The sequence below is a fragment of the Martes martes genome, assembly GCF_963455335.1.
Source record: "Martes martes genome assembly, chromosome: 8".
Classification (NCBI taxonomy): domain Eukaryota; kingdom Metazoa; phylum Chordata; class Mammalia; order Carnivora; family Mustelidae; genus Martes; species Martes martes.
Window position 1 is genome coordinate 75,091,886 of NC_137895.1, and position 20,661 is coordinate 75,112,546.

Sequence of the window (20,661 nt, forward strand, 5' to 3'; positions counted from 1 at the left end):
CATTTAAAGCAAATTGATTACTATTATATAGCTAGTAGTCTGGCTCTAAAAGCTTTGTTTGAGGAAATTTATTAAATTGTTAAATAAAATCTGTATATTATTTCTATGCTCTATTAATAGTGAAAAAATAGATATTATGCATATTCACATTTACATTTGAAATCTCTAGGATAGTCCTTACTTAGCAAATATGTCTAACCTCCCTCTTCCATTTTTGGCCCCTTCTTTCCCAGCATCACCAACTTTTATAGCCTAACTATTATGTCCTCCAAGAAGCCTTTCCTGCTTCATGCCATTCCCTCTTTGCTCTTCAAGAAGTCAGCATGTCTCTACCATCACAAATCCTGTATTGTATTATACCTGTTGTTTATTTAGTTCCCCTCTCAGCCTTCATCATACTTGAAGGTAAGAAAGGTGATAAACTCATCTCCATGTTTTCGGCATCTACCTCACTGCCTGGTACACAATGGGCACTGTTGAAAGTTGGAAATAGATTCAAGTTAATATCACAGTCATTCTGTGATCGGATTTTGCCAGTAATATTAATGAAGTTGCCTCAGATTATATTCAGTCTCAGAGAACGGCACGAGTGCGATTCCCATGAACCACTGTTACCCTCTCCACCTCCTTAAAACAACTCTGAGAGCAAAGCAAACAACTGTTGTTTTCCCACAGGAGTACAACCACACAATCACACCAAACAAAGGCAGAGAAAAGAGAGGCAGGCAATATTAATATTGCCTTTTGCTGGCATTTCTGGTGATCCTCGTGAAGACCACCCTGCCTTGAGGATAACGGGATTCTCACTTTCTTGACTGCCAGTAAACTACTTTTGCACATAACATATACAAATGACATGCATGGACTGAACTTGTTTCATCCCTTTCTCCATCAGTGTGATCTGGAGCAAGTCAGCCAACTTCGGGGTCCTTATGCCTTCACTTAAAAATTGGAGGCAATGCCTGCTTGTTGTTTTGAAAATAAACTCAGAGCATTCATTTGATTCTTTCTGTGAAAGTTGTTTAACTCCTTGAAAAAGACACTATATTTTTCCAATTACTAAGAATAGGATTCTAGATATATAGAGATATGTAGATATAAAATTATATATATAATTTTAAGAAAGCTTTAATAAAAATAACTTGTGAGGATGTAACAGGCTTATGAATTGATAAATGCTGTGTTGTGATATTTGGGAGTTACACACACACCTGTGGCTTGTACTGTTCTAGTGCGACTCCTCTGCCTTGTAGTACACCTATGTGCCATGTTTCAGGTGTGTGTTGAAGGATCTCTCAAACAGGGATTTATAAACAAATTGTATATTAAAGACAATTTCTCTAGGATGTTGAAAATATTTTGGCTCAAATGCTGGCATGATCTTTCCCACAGAAACAACAGTCCCGGATATCGCCGTCTCCTCCGTTTGCATGCAACATAGTGATTTCCTATGTCCCTCTATCTTGTCTAATCTGGGCCAGTCCTAGCAAGCATAGCAGTATTTTTGAAAATAGCTAGAGATTAAGCAGTCACAGAATGAGACACTTTTAACAGAAGTGCAGTTATGGTGACCCTAATTCAACTCATAGGTCGTAAACATTCCTGTTCAAATCTGTATTTATAGGAAGAGAGCAGCAGTGTTTTTCTAGAGGTGACTAAAACCAAACCACTGACTCCATGACAAGTAAAATATGCTATAGGATTTGAGAATTACCATGATCAACACAAAAACTCATCTTTATGAGTCCAGATAACAATATATCAGCTATCCCTGATTTTGCTAATTTTCTTTATTTTTACTGTAGTCAAAGCCTTTGACTTTGACAAGGCTTTTCAGTATCTAAGAATGTTTTGTTTGGTTTTGTTTAAACAAGAGAATATCAGCCTCCACTGATTATTTACTTATTTATTTGGGAGGAAGAGAGTGAGCACAAGCAGGGGGAGGGGCAGAGGAAGAGGGAGAAGCAGATTCCCCGCTGAGCAGGGAGCCCGACACAGAGCTCAATCCCAGAACCCTGCGATCATGACTTGAACCTAAGTGAGACATTTAACAAACTGAGCCACTTGGGCACCCCTAGCCTCCACTGATTCTTAAAGGAAGTATCTCTAATTCAAAATTTCAACAGAATCAAGTCTCTTTTCCCATGTAACTTACTCAAATCCTGAGGGAGAATCTAGTTTACCTTAAAAAAAAAAAAAATCTAGAAATATGACCTGTAAGTATTCTTAAGATTATAAGCTTGTCTGTATGTAAATTTGCCAAACTATTATGATTCTTAATTAATTGTGCTAGTAAATGCAAGTTACAAACACATCCTTACAAAAGTACTTTTTTTTCTTTTGTAAAGTACTGGCTTATGTTTTATAGAGTAGAAATGATTATATATAATATAAATTTATATGAATGTATTCAATGTACAAGTGATCCATATCTCTAGCTTTGTTGAAATTTTAAATAATTTCAAGAGGTTTCCATTATTTTTCTTCCCTCCATAGGTTACAATAATATTTCTGGGCCTTCAAGAGGAAAACAGATATAATCACTCTCAAATATTAACAATTCAGCAGGAAAAATGGGCTAATTTTATCAGTCTTATCCACACCTGCTCCTTGATCCATTTCTAATATAGATAGAAATTTAAAAAGATATAAATAACACATATGTATAAAATAAGTCAGCCCTATTGTCATTTTGGGTACAAATATATATATAAAATGTAATCTAGTAATACATAATAGTTATACATTTTAATATGTTTGTATTTTATCTATTATTATTTAATATTAATATTTCATTTATTAACTTTATTTCCATTTATTTATTATATCTATATAAAGACTCGGGATAAACAACACTTTCTAAGACAAGACAATGTATTTTTTTAAAAGATTTTATTTATTTGAGAGAGAGAGCAAGCAGGAGCGGGGGTGAGGTGGCCAGAGGGAGAAGAGACTCCCTGATGAACAGGGAGCCCAACACAGGGCTAGATCCCAGGACCCTGGGATCATGACCTGAGCCAAAGGCAGACATTTTATATGACTGAGTCACCCAGGGGCCCTGACAATATTTTTAATGCGGTTTACATTGATGCAAAAAATGATACATACCATACTAAAGAAAATGTTATATATGATGATTTATGACATTTAAGCCCAAACTGTTCGCCCACATAGCCACTCCATTTTTTTAAATATAGGATATAGACATATTTTTAAAATATATTTATAAATGTTACATTATTTAAATTCCATGTGTATGCATTGACATTATATCAATTTTAACTACACGTAAAGTCTAACTTTTTTTTACATAATTACCTTTAATTCTTTTCCATTTCCTGTAATAAGCTTAATGCAGCAAAACATCATCAAGCAAAATTTTCTCACTCAAATTAAAATTTACTGAAAGAGGAAACAAACTGTATATAGCCAAAAATTATTAATATAAAATCACTTCTACCTAGCAACAGTTTCACAAATGCAATTTAATTCATTGAAAGGTAGGATGAAATTTCTTTAGCTAGCCAGGATCTTTGGATATTTTTCTAGGATTATATAAATTAAAAAGTGAATTGAGAGGGGCACCTGGGTGGCTCAGTTGGTTAAGTGTCTACCTTGGGCTCAGGTCACGATCCCAGGGTTCTGGGATCTACCCCTGCATAGAGCTCCCTGCTCAGTGGGGAACCTGCTTCTCCCTCTCTGCCACTCCCCCTACTTGTGCTCTCTTTCTCTCTCTAAAATAAAGAAAATCTTTAAAAAAAAAAAAGTTAACTGAGATAATGTCTCGTTAGGATATCCTCTAATTTCATGAACTCTGAAACATTTGTCATCCATGTCACATACTTCTTCCTCTATAATTTCAGTGATTGAATTCTAGTTCTTAAGTATTAATCTCTAGAAAGGTAGATCTGTGTGATGCACTAACCTATTTCTGAAATTTAAACTATCAGCCAATGAGTATTATTTTTTCACACTAATGAGAATAATAAAAATTAGTATTATACTAAGCAAAACAACAACAAAATATCAGAAGCAGGATTAGCATAAAATAATGGCCAAAATATCAGTTTCATGTTTTTTAATTTTTAAAATTTTTTCAAAAGATTTAAGTTTTTAAAAATGAGATATTAGATCTCTATTCTTGTACCTTTTTATTCTTTTGCTGTCATTGGTCTATAGCCATATAAATGCAATTCAAAGTAATTACTCCCTTTCCAACATATTGGTAACAGATACCTTCATTCAAGAATTTTAAAATATATGTACTTTAGTTTTGAGAAGATAAATTCAATTCATAGTTCTAACAAATTTTGAGTAAAGCACCAGATGCTTTTATAAATTGTTCATTTATATACCTTTTATATACATGGTATATTTCTGGGTTATCCACTGAATATAGATTAGTACTTTGTTTATATTTTACTTTTCACACAAAGTTGCCCCGGTTCATAGATAAATCTATCTGTTCATCTATCTAGACTTCATATTATATTGCTAGTTTTGCTTAATCTCTGTAAGCCTTGAATACCATTATATGTTTTTAAGACATAATAGTTTCATTGTTTCTTGCTTTTTCACAATGATGAAGACTGGAACATAGATATTCTATCATTTCTCTACAAAGTTTGTTTTTATAATAAAAAGCACAAGGAAAAAGTTCTGACAGAAGTTACACACACACACCACACACACTCTGTCTCTCTTATACACACACACACTACTGTCTCCCTCTCTCTCTCATACACACACACACACACACACACACACACTTATACAACACACAACCCCCACCCCTAAGTAGCAAAAGTTGTCAAGGTGCATACTACAGTGCACTGCTACCCAAGGTTGGGTTCTTTTCATTGGCAAACAATCCCTTCTTTTCCTCTGGCATATCCTGTCCACTCTGTGTGCTGGGGCACCACTTCCCACTGTCATGCCAGAGTTGCCAACAGACATCATAAATGTCCTAGCTCTCTTGCCAACCTGGCTTGTGAAGCAGTCTACCAGTTTCCATACTCTCTCTGGCCACCAGTCCCCACACTGTCCATTATCTTCCTGACAAACTGAGGGACTCCAGAAGGGCAGCTCGGATCAACTCCCAAGGGTGAAGCCCGAATAGGAGGAGATGAAGATACATTTGCTATTGAAATTCTTTCAAACCTCTAGTTAAAATGGAGAGCTTTCTTTGGTCAGTTTTAAGGTTTTAGATTTAGGAGACCTACAAGGAAAGAAAAAGTCTATATCCAGTAAAAAGCTATGTAAATTACTGGGGTTGGTAGTTTTAAATTAACATGTATAGACAATTCAGATCATTCAGGTCCAAAAAGCAGTAATTCCAGCTCCCACCAAATTGCCTAGAATATTTATCTCAAATAAAACCAAGTAATTAAAAAAACTTACTTTATTTTGTGCTGTGTAGACCAGGCATTGTTAGTAAAAAATGTACATCTTGTAAATTTTAAAAAATAATTACTGCACTGTGGTGAAATTGCACATTTAGAACTGACAGAGTTTACTGTAATCCCTGACTTAGATCTCATTTGGTATCTCAGAACTTTCAGATATGAAAGAATTCCTCCATATTGGAAAGTGCGTGCTTATTTTTACATTAATACAAAAGTAGTAACTACTTATTGCCATTCAAGATTTGTAAGATTTTCTTTGAATTTCTACATTATTACCCTTTCACTTCTCAAAATGAAAATTATTTTCTTACACTATGGAGAAAAAAACTTTTTAGGTAATACTTTTAGGCTTTAATAACTTTATGTGTTTTTAAGACATGTTCATTTTATAATAATGGTTTTAACAATGTGAATATAGGCACACCTGGGTGGATCAGTCGGTTAAGCATCTGCCTTCCACTGAGGTCATTGTTGCAGGGTCCTGGGATTGAGCCTGGCATCAGGGTCCTTGCTCAGCAGGGAGCCTGCTTCTCCCTCTGCCTCTGCCTGCCACTCTCCCTACTTGTATGCTGGCACGTGCTTTCCCTCTCTTTCTCTCTCTCTCATCAAATAAATTAAATCTTTACCAAAACAACAACAAAAAACAATGTGATTATCTTCAAAGTACTAAAATACAGAAATAGAATAACCTACCTCATAAAAAAATTTTTGTGTGTTTTAGAAGCTTGAATAAATTAATGTTTTTTTTTAATTTTTTTATTTCTTTTCAGCGTAACAGTATTGATTGTTTTTGCACCACACCCAGTGCTCCATGCAATCCGTGCCCTCCCTAATACCCACCACCCGGTTCCCCCAACCTCCCACCCCCCGCCCCTTCAAAACCCTCAGGTTGTTTTTCAGAGTCCATAGTCTCTGATAGTTCACCAAATTAATGTATTTTTTAACCAAACAAGACTCCAGGAGACTATGAAGCAAAATTTCAGAATCACTGAGTTCCTAAGAGAGAGATATCTCAGACATTAATCAAAGAATTAAAAGTACTCAGTGAATTGTTGTTTGGGTTGCTAAGATAGGATAATATTTATGTACAGAAGCTCTTTCTTTTTAATAATGAGCATAACAGAAACTTTGTCCTTAAAATACAGTATAGGTATCTGTGCATTTTCTAGTGGAAATGAAAGAAATATCTATGCAACACCATAAAAATAATGTCTGCCTACAAGTTTTACCTTTGGAATCTACTGACTTTGGGTAAATCAGCAGGTTTTCTAGTAAAATTTTTTCATCCCTCAAAACCATAAAATACATTTTCCTATTCATTTCCCCAAGAGAGTTTAGTTGATTAACTTGAACTATTCTGAACAGAACACCAGAAATTTGTTTTGGGTTCTTGCAAGAAAAATACCTTAGAAAATGGCTTGATGGGGAGCAGCAAATCAAACTTTTGGACCATAAAATATCATTTAGGGAACTCAGCTCTTACTCACAGCAGTCAGTCATTTGGTCAAAAATTTTAAAAAAATATGTGAACACCACCAAGCATTCAAATATGTATGAATATTTACCAAACCTAAATTGTTATTGGGAGTGACAATATTCTATCTGTCTTAATTTTTCTCCAGATTAGCAACTATGAAATTTTCCTTTCTAAACATGATATGAATGTAACATGAATACATTTTTACCCTGTTTTAATTCTCTCAGGTTATGTCTACAAGAGTCATCATCAAATGCTAAAAGTATGAACTTATGTTTCAAAGAAAGATCTGGAATTCTGACTATCATGTTCCATTTATCCTATACTAGCAGTACCTAGAAAGATAATTAGAGCAATAAGCAGTAGTTTGGTTTGAAAACCAGTGACTACCTAATAGTCATGTAAAATGGACAAATCATTTCCACATTTTGAACTTGAACTTTCATATCTGGGAAAAGAACAATAATATTTCCTACTGGGATTTTTTTTTTCTTTAAGAATTGAGAGGAAATATGTAAAATTGCTTGGGATACCAAATTAAATATAAAACTCTTATAATGAATGATCTTGAAATTGAATTACCAAGCTATTCCATAAGAGCAATTTATGTAACAAAAAGATTGCACACACCACATTGTCTCTTTCTTATTCATTTTCACTCTGTCTTTCTGACTAGCCAATTTCAATGAAATATTAAAACTGTTAAAAAGTAAAGGTAAAGCAAATTCATGTCTGTAGTGAACTTCTCATTTGCTAAGTTTTAATACGCTGTTTTTTCTAGGACTTAGTTGTCACTAAGTTTAATTTTGTATGTATTTGGAATTCTAGCAGGTGATTAATAAACACAATACAGTTATACAATATCTACAGGTTACACAAAATCTCAAATTGTCTCGGTGTTCAAAATCACAGAGAAAATAATAGGTGATGATTGCCTATCAATATATCTTATTGCATAAATGATCAGCATCTTTATTATCTGAAAGTCTTCATCACTCACAACTCTAAGTTTCATTTAATTGGAAGACTTTTATCACCAGCTCTGTAGAATTTTCCCCCAAACTCCCAGTGAGTAATCATATATACTTCTATTGTGTCAAAAAGATCTTTTAATTAGAAGATCCTCCAATTTATGCCTTTGATTTATACTCCAGCATCTCTCTAATTCTCTAGCCTCATATTTCTAATAGCCTGATATGCATTCTCTACTGTGATATGTAACTTTAAAAAGAGGAATTAGGGGTGAAAAAAAAGAAAAGGAAATACAGTGAATGACAAAAGTAATTTTGGGGGAGATAATTAGAAGCATGGTAAAACCTAGACAGGTCTTGAAAACATCTGTATCAGTTAGAAAGATAGACTTAGCTGGGTTTTGTAGAAGAAAGCACAACAGACTTAGATTGATGTGATCTGAGACGTTTTTGTTCCTCTGGCATGAAGTCATCATGTGTTCTAGTACTGTCTGATTGAGACCATTCACTAGGTTTAAATTTGGAGTCTCAACAGAACTAAGCAAAAGCTTCATCAAAATAAGAAACTTCTACACAGCAAAGGAAACAATCAACAAAACTAAAAGGCAACTATGGAATGAGAGAAGATATTTGCAAATGACATATCTGAGAAAGGGTTAATATCCAAAATATATAAGGAACTTAAAAAACTCAACACCCAAAAAGTGAATAATCCAATTAAAAAATGGGCAGAAGATATGAATAAATGTTTTTCCAAAGAAGATATACAGATAACCAACAGACTCATGAAAAGATGCTCAACATCATTCATCATCAGGGAAATACAAATCAAAACGACAATGAGGTATCACCTCACACCTGTCAGAATGGCTAAAATCAACAACACAAGAAACAACAGGTGTTGATGAGGATTTGGAGAAAGGGGAACCCTTCTGCACTGCTGGTGAGCATGCAAACCAGTGCAGCCACTTTGGAAAACTTTTTGGAAAAAGTGTGGAGTTTCCTCAAAAAGTCAAGAATAGGGGCACCTGGGTGGCTCAGTGGGTTAAAGCCTCTGCCTCCGGCTCAGGTCATAATCCCAGAGTCCTGGGATCAAGCCCCGCATCCGGCTCTCTGCTCGCTGGGGAGCCTGCTTCCCCCTCTCTCTCTGCCTGCCTCTCTGCCTACTTGTGATCTCTGTCTGTCAAATAAATAAATAAAATCTTTAAAAAAAAAAAAAGTCAAGAATAGAACTATCCTATGATCCAGTAATTGCACTAGTAGGTATTTACCCAAAGAATACAAAAATATTAATCAAAGGGATACAGGGATCCAGATGTTTATAGCAGCATTATCTACAATGATGCACAAACCGTGAAGACAATCTGGAGCAAGAAACTTAACCTTAATTCATTTATCAGAAAAATGAGGAAGATAACAGGTAATTAATGCCTACAGGATTCTAGAGTGAGTTTCTAACAATTGTTCTCAACCCAAATCTGCATTAGGATGACCTGGGGAGTTTTTTTCAAATTTTCAAAATTTTTCAGATTTTCAAACAATTCCCATTTAGACTGTATCCCAAGCCCGCTTAAACAGTATCTGGAGAGGTATTAGAGTAAGACAAGGGCCCCAAGTGTTTCTCATGGAGACACCCAGCTGCAAATGGCCTACAATGTTTCTGGCAATAAGTGAAAAAAATATGTATTTTATTCTTGATTATAGGAAAAGGTTAAGGTTTTCTATTTCATAGAATGGAGATGACACAAAATCATTATAGAGATGTGCAAAATATTCTTCAACATAAGCAAAGGGAAAACCCTTTTAAACATGAATACAATTGATAAAACTACGTGAAGTCACAAATTTGTTAATCAAGGCTACATTTTATCCAGTATTTTAGTGGCTAAAAACAATGACCACGAATGGGGAAAGAGGTAAACCTTTGTGTTTTTCTCTTGGAAAACTCAACACATTTCTCATGCGTGTTATCATATAAATAAGCTGTATTTTTTTTTCAGACTACAATCACAAACTGAAAGTCTGAAGGGTGGCATGAAATGATAATAAAAATAATCAAAATAAGTAATGTTGTGTTGCTTCAGAGTTGAATGACTGTCTTGTCTACACAAGTGTCCATCTTTCAAATGGTTTTTAAAACTCTGCTTCCTTTCATTAGGAGACCGTTCTTTGGTGAAAAAGCATCTTTATAAGAAATTATTCTTGAATGCTTTGAATATAATAGAAGTAGAAATGTTTTCATCTTAGGACAAAAACTAAGGACCCATGGAGATGTTAACAGGAACTTGAATCAAAATCAGCCACAAGGCAGGTGGTATCTTAATTTTTTTGGAGAATAAAGTACAATTAAAACTTTCCTTTTTGTTATTGCTCAACATTAAAATAGGTTCTAGAACACTACATATGGAAAATACAGATGGAATTTGCATACGATTTAGATGTTTCCATCTCTGAAGCTAATAAGGCAAGAGTGACTATATATTAATTAAATGAGTGAGAAAAAAATTAAGATGTTGTTTCTATAAAAATCAATGGGAAACTTGGAATAAATGGGTGATCTGTAAGCCAGTTTAACTCTGCCACCTCATTCACACAGCACCATATGACGCTTTCCTACGTATATAAGCAACTGGATTGAATTTCACAATGTATAACCAAAAAGTATACACAAATATGTTCATGAAGCACTAATCATACTAATAACTGAAAAAAAAGTCTCTCAGTAGTAGAATGAACAAATCACATGTAACGTGAACAAATTTCACAAATTTAATATTAAGGAAAGCCAGACAAAAAAAGAGAACCTACTATGCAATTCCATTTATATAAAATTCAAAAACAGGAAACACTAAGCCATGCTAATGAAAGTCTGGAAAAGTGGTTACTGGGCAGGAGGCGCAAAAATGAATGGAAGAGGGAGGAGGCGGCTTCTGCAGTGCTTGGTAAAGTCATGTTTTGATGCGGGTGCTGAATATATACATGGTAAATTCCATCTGTGAAATTTCAGGGAGCTGTGTATTTATGACTTGTGCACTTTTCTATGTGACATTAGTATTCACTTAAAAAGCTCATTTTAGGGGCACCTGGGTGGCTCAGTGGATTAAAGCCTCTGCCTTCCGCTCAGGTCATGGTCCTGGGGGCCTGAGATTGAGCCCCGTGACGGGCTCTCTGTTCAGCAGGGAGCCTGCTTCCCCCCTCTCTCTCTGCCTGCCTCTCTGCCTACTTGTGATCTCTGTTTGTCAAATAAATAAATAAAATCTTAAAAAAAAAAAAAGCTCATTTTAACAAAAGACCCTTTTTGCTCTATCTCCTACTACATTTAGAAAGACTTCCAAATTCAGAGATTATTTCATGGTCTTCTATTTTCTTTTCTTTGTGTTTTATGCTTTCCATTTAGGTGGAAATGTTTTGGTCAATGGTATTTAGATTTTAAAATTTAGATTTGAATACTAAATCATGTCTACAGACCAAATAAAAAGTAACATTTTCAGGTAATTTGAGTTCTTTTTCTATGCTACAGGGGAACAACTCATGCCACCCCAAAGTACATCTCTTTAGCATGTGGATTATTGTAGGCTGATTATTTTTAAGAAACAGAAGGCTCAGGAGGAACCTTTGACCTTCCACCTAACTGCCTGAGAGACTTTAGGTAGAGGATCTGCTCCAGGAAGGGAGCTGTCACTATAGATTACTATATTATAATATTATCTGGGTATGAAAAACAGGGAGGAACTCAGCAAAGTCTGTTAAAATTCCTCCTGTGTCTCAACTGCTTCTGCAGGGCTAGCAAACATACATATTACCACTTTTAGCCTAGTAAAAACATTTATACCCTTTTCATAAATATCCATATTTATTTCATCTTTTAACCTTGTGGAAACTGTAAGTATAGAATTAACTTTGGGAATGTCAAGAATTCATACCAATGGCAGTAGTGGCATGATTTTATTATTTATTCCTTAGAGATGCTGAAGTTGGCAACTGACAGGATGTGGTAGCTGAGAGCAAGGGAAGGGTCGATATAATTATGATCTTTCAAGTCTGCAAACCTGGGATTATGGTAACTCCTGGAGATAACACTCAGGGGTGGATATCCAGTACAGTCAAAGTCATTGTAGAAATACAAAAACATTTGTCTACTCACCCACTGTTCAGAGTGAGTCTGCTCTAAACCTATTGTCTACTCTTCACGGCTCAATCTCTGGTGTGCCTTCCTACTACCCCAGTTTCCAAGGACTTTCCCCAAGGCTCTCCAGGCCACCCAGCATCCAATAATGAAAAGGCTGACCCTGGCAAAGCAAAGGATTTCTAGGACTCTACTTCCATTACATAGCACTCATCTATTCTGATGGTTAATAAACATTTTGATTATCATCTCTGGTAATCTCATGATAGAATAAAACCTATGAGAGGAAAGGCAGATTTAGTGATGAAACTGATGATTAATTCAAATTGGACATAATTAAATAGGCTCAGTCTCTTCTTTGTGAAATAAAGAATTAACACTAAGAGCCCTAAGGACTCTAATATTACCTTATGTAAAATCTAGAAATTAATTTATATTCCGAATTTGACTGTTTATATTCTAATGGAGGCAAATGAAATAAATAATAAGCTGATCATAAACCAAAATTCAGTGTAAACTGTGTTTATGATTTGAATTTGGCAATTCTGCTGTTTACTCAGTGAAAATCATCCATATTTGAACATGGAATAAAGTAGAAAAATTAATCTGTATAATAAGAAGATCATAGATATATGAATATAAAATCTAAGATACCTGCAAATGGTAAAAAAAAAAAAAAGAGAAAATGACAGCTGAATTAATTACTCATTGCTGAAGTTTCACTAGAGAAATATAATCACTAATATTATTCAAGACCATGTCATAATTTCAAGTAGGGTAGAAAGGAGAAGATAAATAACAAGCACTAACGGAGAACAGTGTGTTCATCAGAAAGACAACAGAGTTATTTCAAATTCTCTCTTCTGTAATATTGAAATAACACAGCAAGAAGTTAATACATTAAAGGACATTAACAATATAATATTATAGTTTACAGTGTGAGAAATAATAAGACAAAACGAAGACCTTGGCCTCCGAGAGTTTAGCTTTAATACGAAAGATAAGGCAGAAACAAAATTTCAGCCTAAGTCTTAACATACAGATACGCTAATAAACATTCCTAAATAGTAAACACAAGACCCAAGAGAGAGAGGGAGTATATGAATTCACATGTACAGGGAAAGCTTTCAGACAACTGACAGCATTTAAATTGGGCCTGGACAGAAAACCAACAGACAAAAATTTACACAAAAGTGGAAGGATATATAAAATGCATTAAATATAATTAAAATATCACTGTATAAAAATTAGAGATGTGTATTGTCACTAGCCTGGCAAACTGTTTAGCACATGAGAAACAATTTCTTATAACAACTATATATGAACAATTTCAATAACAACTTCTTCCATAACTAATTCAAGTTTCTACTAGAACATAGAGACATACAAATATAAAAATTTGATTAGCACTTTAGGTATCAATATATATATAAATAATTAAATCAGTCTTTAATGAGGGTTAAGAATTGTAGATTAAAGAGAAAAGGGGACAAAACCCTCAAAACATGCATATGAGAAAAATCATTACCTAGATTTGTAGGAGGTGCGTGTGGTGGGGGGGGGAGTAGTATGTCAGTAAATAACATGTCAAATAGGAAATTCCATTTATCAACATTTTTTAAAAGTCTCAAAGAAGTGGTAGGTGGTGGAACAATAAAAGAGGCTGAATGTTGTCTATTGAATACACATTTAGAACATGCAGGGTTAACTGCAAACAGAGGATAATTGTTAAGGAAAGATCAATTAGAATAAGTGAGGGAATTTAAAATAAATGAGACAAATAAAAAAAGGTTTTGCACATGTCTCTCCTAAATGAGTCATAAATGTCTTAGACAACTTATAAATAAGTTTTTGAGTGAAGCTCTGAACCAAGAATCACTGTTCTTTCCCACCGTGATGATGCAGTAATTGCAGAAATAAAACATCAAGCGTGTTTATCAAATATCTTCAAAGGTAACATACAAGAAAATGATAGCATTTATCTGGCATTTCACAGATCAATGGAGTTTGTGCTTTCTTTTCATAAGTGTCACTCACTATTTAAAAAGACTACATTCGATACAGTGCAGAGTGCTAATAAGAAAACTTCTCTCCTTTCTCAGCAGACTTCAAGAGCCAAATTTTATGACTGGCAGTTCACTAGTTCAGGCTTTCCGTCAAATCACGTTCCGGGAGACGGAGATCTACTCGGTGGCCCATTTACAATCAGTCCCACATTAGAGCCACATGGTTTTAATGCAGAGCTGTTCTGTTAATGCTCCCTGAATTTTAAATTAAGCTACAAAGTCAGCTGAAGCTACTTCAAGCAATTGAAGCTTTTCAAAGATACCACCACTGATTGCTTTGTAACCCAGACAAGTCAGTTTCTCAGCACTTCAGCTTTGCAATTGTTAAAATGAGGTTTAAATAGTCTTTCTTCACATCCCTTGAAGAAATGGTGGGAATTATGGAGATGATTTTAGTAAAGTGGTTAAACTTGTTGAAAATTGGTGCATTTACACTGATTATTCATGCCAAGGTCAAGCAATGTCTCCGCACTCTCTGACCACTGCCAGTGTGTTTAAATAAAAAAGGATAAATAACTATGTCTCTTCGGTTCCAAACTAGCTCAGGATATCCATTTTAATATCAGCTGGTTACCTGAGCAACAGCACTACCACACTTCTGTATGCTTCACAGATGCACAAGATGTTTGTTCCAGAATTAATTTCAAGTTGATGAACTGAGTTAAACATACCCTTAGAATTCTGACCCAAGATAACACCACTTCCTGAAGTTCCTAATCTGTGAATATAATTATCACCTCCACTGTCAGAAGTACCCTAGCTAGTAAAACAAAATGGGATGGTAAGCAAGTAACACTGTCAAGCATTGTTCACTTAAATTTTTGACTGAAATAGTCTCCCTAGGCGGAAAGATCAGATTGTCTGTTGGGTTTCCTATGGTCAAATTTATACATAAAATAATACAGGTATCTGACCAGTTTTTTCCCCACTTTATAAGGGGACACCTCTAAACTTCTGTGAAATACAGACAAAATGGAGTTACAAGTTTTAAAACAAATACCTGATATAAAGTTACTTATGATATATACTGTATGGATTTAATGGGGCTACATGGTGCTATCAACTACCGTAACTGCCAACCCAGATGTTGCAACAGGGCATTTGAAACAGGGCCAACCTGAATGCAGTATGCTGCAAGCAAGAGTACATACCAGGATTCGAAGACCTAGTATAAAACAATGTGAAGTGTCTCATTAATAATTTCATAATGGGGCACCTGGTTGACTCAGTCGGTGAAGTGTCTGCCTTTGGCTCTGGTCATGATTCCAGGGACCTGGGATCAAGTCCCACGTTGGGATCCCTGCTTCTCCCTCTCCTCCCTGCAATTTCTGCCTCTCCCTATCTCTGTCACTATCTCTGTCTCTTTCTCAAATAATTAAATCTTTAAAAAAATAACTGTATTGATTCCATATTAAAATAACACGTTGCATATACAGAGTTAAATAAAATATATTATTACATCAGTTTCACTGGTTTTAGTTTTTAATGCTGCTACCAGAAAATTTTAAATTACATATAGAATTTGCACTATATTTATACTGGACAACGCTGTTATAGCTGTCAAAAAAAGGCAGGGGGAACCCACTGAGTAAATAATCTTTCCTAAATAGAAGAAATGAAAGTTTTCAATCTAGACAGAGAATTTAAAAATTTATATATGTACAAGATTTATGACAAGTACTAAAGAGGACAGTAAGACAAAGAATAGGAAACAGCTTCTGCTGATAATTACATTGTATCATGAAAATAATGAGTGTCAAATCATGTTCATCTGATTTAAGGAAAGAACATTTACACTGGGAAATCGTGTCAGATAAACAAAAATGCATGTACAAAGTATAACCATATGTTATTATAAGCACACGTAACCACAAATTGGAGTATCAATTTATGTAACAATCCAGTGACTAGTATTATTGCATTACAAAACTAGTATCTGGATTTTATGGCATTTACACATCACTGTTATCAGAGACCAATGGGCCTTTCAAATTTCATAAATTCCATTATTTAGTGAAAGGGTTATCAAAAATTATTTAATCATGATTTTAATTTTTCTTTTTATATGTCATTCTCAAATATAATTTTGCTAACACTGAAAAGGCTAATAAGCACACACAGATTATACAGAATTATGTGCTGAAATTTCTTAAGTTAAAATATGGACCAATAGGGGCGCCTGGGTGGCTCAGTCATTAAACATCTGCCTTCGACTCAGGTCCTGATCTTATTCTCATAATCCAAGACAGCTCTCTTCTACAATGCACTGGCCCTTTCAACAGCTACCAGGATTTTCTTTCAAAATCTGTAATACTCATTTCTCTCTACGCACCTTCCCATTACATAGTCTTGCGACCTAGTAATGCTTCCTCCACTTCTTTGGGTAACAGAAAATGTTAGGTAGTAACATACTTATGTTAAAAGGTTTCTTAAGTACTCTCTTCATTCTTCCTAGTGACCGCATTATCAACAACTACCAAAGAATCACAGAGTTAAGACCATTGCCCAGGTTGAAGGCTTTTATTTAATTGCCACAATTTACAGTTCTATTGTTATGGAAATACAGCATATTGGTCATGAGTGAATTGTTGGAAGCCTACTGCCAGGGTTCAAGATCTGGCTGCACCATTTGTTAGTTGTGTGATCTCAGGCACCTTACTTCTTTGCCTTGATTTCTCTATCTGTAAAATGGTATTAATATAGCTCCTATTTCTTATTGTGAAAATTACAAAAGAAGTAACATGAAAAATGCTTAGAGAATAACTGGCACATTAAAAACATTCAATAAATCATCCTGGTTAGGAATGCTCAAAACTCCAATATCAAAAAGGAAAAAATAATAATTAAATTCCAAGATAATTCTGATCTCCAAAACAATTCAAACTTTTTGTGGCTCAGAAATAAACTGGAGACAGAAGGAGAGTCATAAAATCTCACTTTTCAAACCAGGACAATAAAATACCTACAATGTCTGCAAATTTAGGATTAAAAGTCATGGATGCAAATGAAATCTGAATTTGCACCCTTCATTTCATAGTGTTCAGATCGAAACCATTTCCCCAATTTCCCCAAAATACTAGGAAAAAGCTGACACTTTTGCCCATTCTCAATTAAAATTTAAAACAGGGTACATGATATAAGGCATAAAGTCCTACTTTACTCAGACTGGCATTTCTTTTTCTATTTATTCTGAGATGCAAAACTCATTTTCTCAATGAATAAAGTTTAATGGAGCATTAAGTACTACGGCAATGCTTTCTCCTAGGAGAAAACATAATTTTTTCTACTTAGATTTCTCAAGAATGCATGTAGAATTCTTGTAAAGAAAACCTATATAAATTATCAATTAAATAAATAAGCTGACAGAAATATAAAGATCTGTGGTATAACATGGATTGTCTTTAAGAGTAACTTCAACTGGTGTTAGGAAGCTTATCAGAGTCATGCTTGGGATATCACATGAAGACAGAAATCAGTTATCTGGTGAGAGCTGAAGTATGGGATAGTGTCTTCACCTCTTTCTCTATCCTCCCTTTCACTCCATGAAAAGGAGAAAATACTAGCCGGGCCAAATTCCAGGGCACAAATTAGACCATGTATGCAAATGAATGCAGGTCAAATGTCAACTACATGCTGGGTGTGGCTCTCCAGTCGGCCATTTTCCTAATCTATGTAGCAGAAGAGATGTCTCCTCAGGACAACCCAGACTTCTCAGCTGAACTTGTTCCTACATTACCAGGAATGCTCAGGTATCCAGACACCCTCAACCCTTGGGGCCAGGCTGTTGACTTATATAAAATGCGGTGAGAAAGGCGCTGCTTAGATCTTGAGCTTCAACCGCACACTTCAGTTCTAGTTTTCAGAGAACTCTGGGTTGGAGTGTAGGGCATTAGCCAAGCAAAATTAAGTGTGTCCTTTGCTTTTGCACTTGTCATTCTCCCCTGACATCTGTACATTCTGTCCCTTCAGGAAGACCTGCAGAGGCAGCTCTGTAGGGCAAGGTGAGATGAGAGCATTTCTGGGTTCCGTGGCTTAACATCATTTAACAACACCTCAACACAGTGGAAACAGTGGAAAAATAAAGAAGAAAGAGAAAAAGTAGTGAGTCCCCTCTCTTTTAGGATTTAACATGTGTGACATGCAGAGGGAAACCATGATTTTGGAGTTCTGAACATCTATTTGCATTGTGAATCACCAGACATAATTCTAGTTTTGTTTGTTTTTTGTTTGTGAGATACATGTCTTTTTTTAGGGGGGAAGGGTACTCAGGTACCCATTTGGGTTCCTACGAATGACATGGATAGAAAGGTTCTAGGAATCTTCAGAGAGATTATGAGACCCACGCATTTGAGAATCAGTACTATGAAGGTATAACATAAGACATCTGTAAGGTGTACAATGAAAAATCAAGTCCTAGTTGAAAATCTTTACTACAATACTAGCAACGAGGAAGACCTCTATCTTATTCTCCAAGTTGAAAAATTACACAAATTCTTAAAATTTCATGTAAGCACCTCACTAACATTTGGAAAAATAAGACAAAATCTGAAATCTGCAGATTAATATTTAAAAAATGTGTTCATTTCAATATACTTCTTAAAGCCTATTAAGTTTCAAGAGCCAGAATAAAAGACATTGTCTTACCTCCCATCTCGATCCCAGTCATACACTTCTACTTTGATTGTTCTGTCCATGGGGAAAATACACACATAAAGTTACTTCGTACAATTAAAAAACATCATTGAGAATTTAAAAATCAGTTATAGATTTTCTTAGATGAAATGTATGCTTATAGGTTTTTACAAATACTTTGAAATGGATTTTGCTGATTTTATTACTGCATTTTGACTTATATCTTAAAATAGGTTTTTCGAATCTTACTGATTCTTTAAAAGGAGTAGGGAAAGTATATGGGGGAAGCATGTATAATTTGACATGGCTCCTCAACCAGGAAGGTATGCAGCTACTTCTCTAGAAAACCACTGTGTTAGAGCAAGATTTCTCAATCTCAGCATGGATCAAAATCACATGAGGGCTTCTCAAAACTTGAGTGGTTAGACTTCATGCCCAGAGTTCCTGGTTCAGTGGGTTTCAGTTGGGGCCCGAGAATTTGAATTTCTACAAAGTTAACCAGGTGATGCTAATCATGAATCACATTAAAAGAACCACTTTCTTAAAGAATGAGTGAAGTTAAATAAAGTTATGATCTTTTTAAATGAATAAAATGACAGTCGAGTTTTAAAGTAAATTTAATGGCATGCTGCTAACAATGCCTTCTATGATATTAGTTAATAGAATAAATTTACATTTTTCTAATATTCAAGTAACAAGATAATAAAGAGATTGGATTTTTACTTTCTATTTATTTGCTTTTCTTTTGGGCTAAGGGCTTTTATATTATAACCTTATAATCAACTCTCATATGAAAAAGAAGAAAAAAACTTTGATATTAAGGAATCTTTAGGTATATTGCAGGAGTATCTTCAGGGCCACCCCACCCACCTACTCGTAAAACACCAGCACCTCCCTATTCTACATCTATAGAACTTCTATGATTCAATGACCATGAGAACAGTGATACCAAGTAACATTTTCAAGAGTGCATCCAGTTGATAATATACCTAGTCATAGCCTTGTAGCTTCCGTATTTACTTATCCCTCTCTAGAAAGATAATACCAAATGAAAGCATTGAGGCAATGAAAATTTTAGGGTAATTTTTGAATAATATGTTAAAACAAACTTAATATTTAATATATTTTTAGCACTTTGTACATTTCTGGTCTTGGTAAATCAGTCAGTTTAACCAAATTTGAGTCAAATTATCCCTCTTCCCCAAATCATCATGGATTAAAAAAAAAGTTATTCAGAAAATTCTGAACAAATCATCTATGCTTGTTAAACACACATTTACATACGTAAAGAAGCCACCTTAATTTTTAAAAATTTGGCTTGGATTATTAGATACAAAGTCTGTAGGAAATATTCCAAACTCTCAGAAAAGCTGTCATTTATCTTACCTGTCATAATCACCATTACATAATGCTCTGACTGAGATCTTGAATGCCTGCCATACAGGATTTAGAGTGTTTTTGACGACTTCTGTTTTATGACAAATTGTAAAACTGTAAAAAACAAAAGAAAAGGTTTCACTCGTTTTCGTAATTTGATTATGATATATTGCTTTAGTAGGCATTCTTGTCTTTCTTCTTTGTGTAGAACAAATGTCAATCTTCCTGCAGATGGTATATGACTTAGTAAAAAGAGATTTGTGGTTTTAGAACTTTAAAGATAAGCTCACTACAATATAAAGCAATGAGATTTTGCAATAAGTTTAAGAAAAATAATCTTTTGCAGATTCAATAAATTCTAAAGCTGCTCTGTAAATAAGTTCTATAAAAATTGTGATGACATACTGAAAGAGTGAAAAATATCTATGGCTAAGAACATGAAGGTCATTAGTATTCCCCCAAAGTATTAGCTTGTTGTAGTGTTGGGGACAAAAACCTGCCTGGGATGGATTTAAGACAGAGAAGAGAAACAGACACATGTGTAGAGAATATATTTGAGGTGTTTAGCCATAAACAGAAATTGGGGGTAGCTTCAGGGGATAGATTA

The 20,661-nt window shown here is 34.7% G+C and overlaps 1 protein-coding gene across 1 annotated transcript in view; it reads right to left on the bottom strand.

Moving 5' to 3' along the window:
- Positions 1-20,661, bottom strand: part of CPNE8 (copine 8) — a 203,509-nt gene that overhangs the window by 70,490 nt on the left and 112,358 nt on the right. The window contains exons 9-10 of the mRNA XM_080812527.1: positions 20,064-20,168; positions 18,690-18,731 (exon numbers count right to left, since the gene is read on the bottom strand). Coding sequence (XP_080668653.1) covers positions 18,690-18,731; positions 20,064-20,168 — 147 coding nt within the window. The remainder of the gene's footprint in view (positions 1-18,689; positions 18,732-20,063; positions 20,169-20,661) is intronic.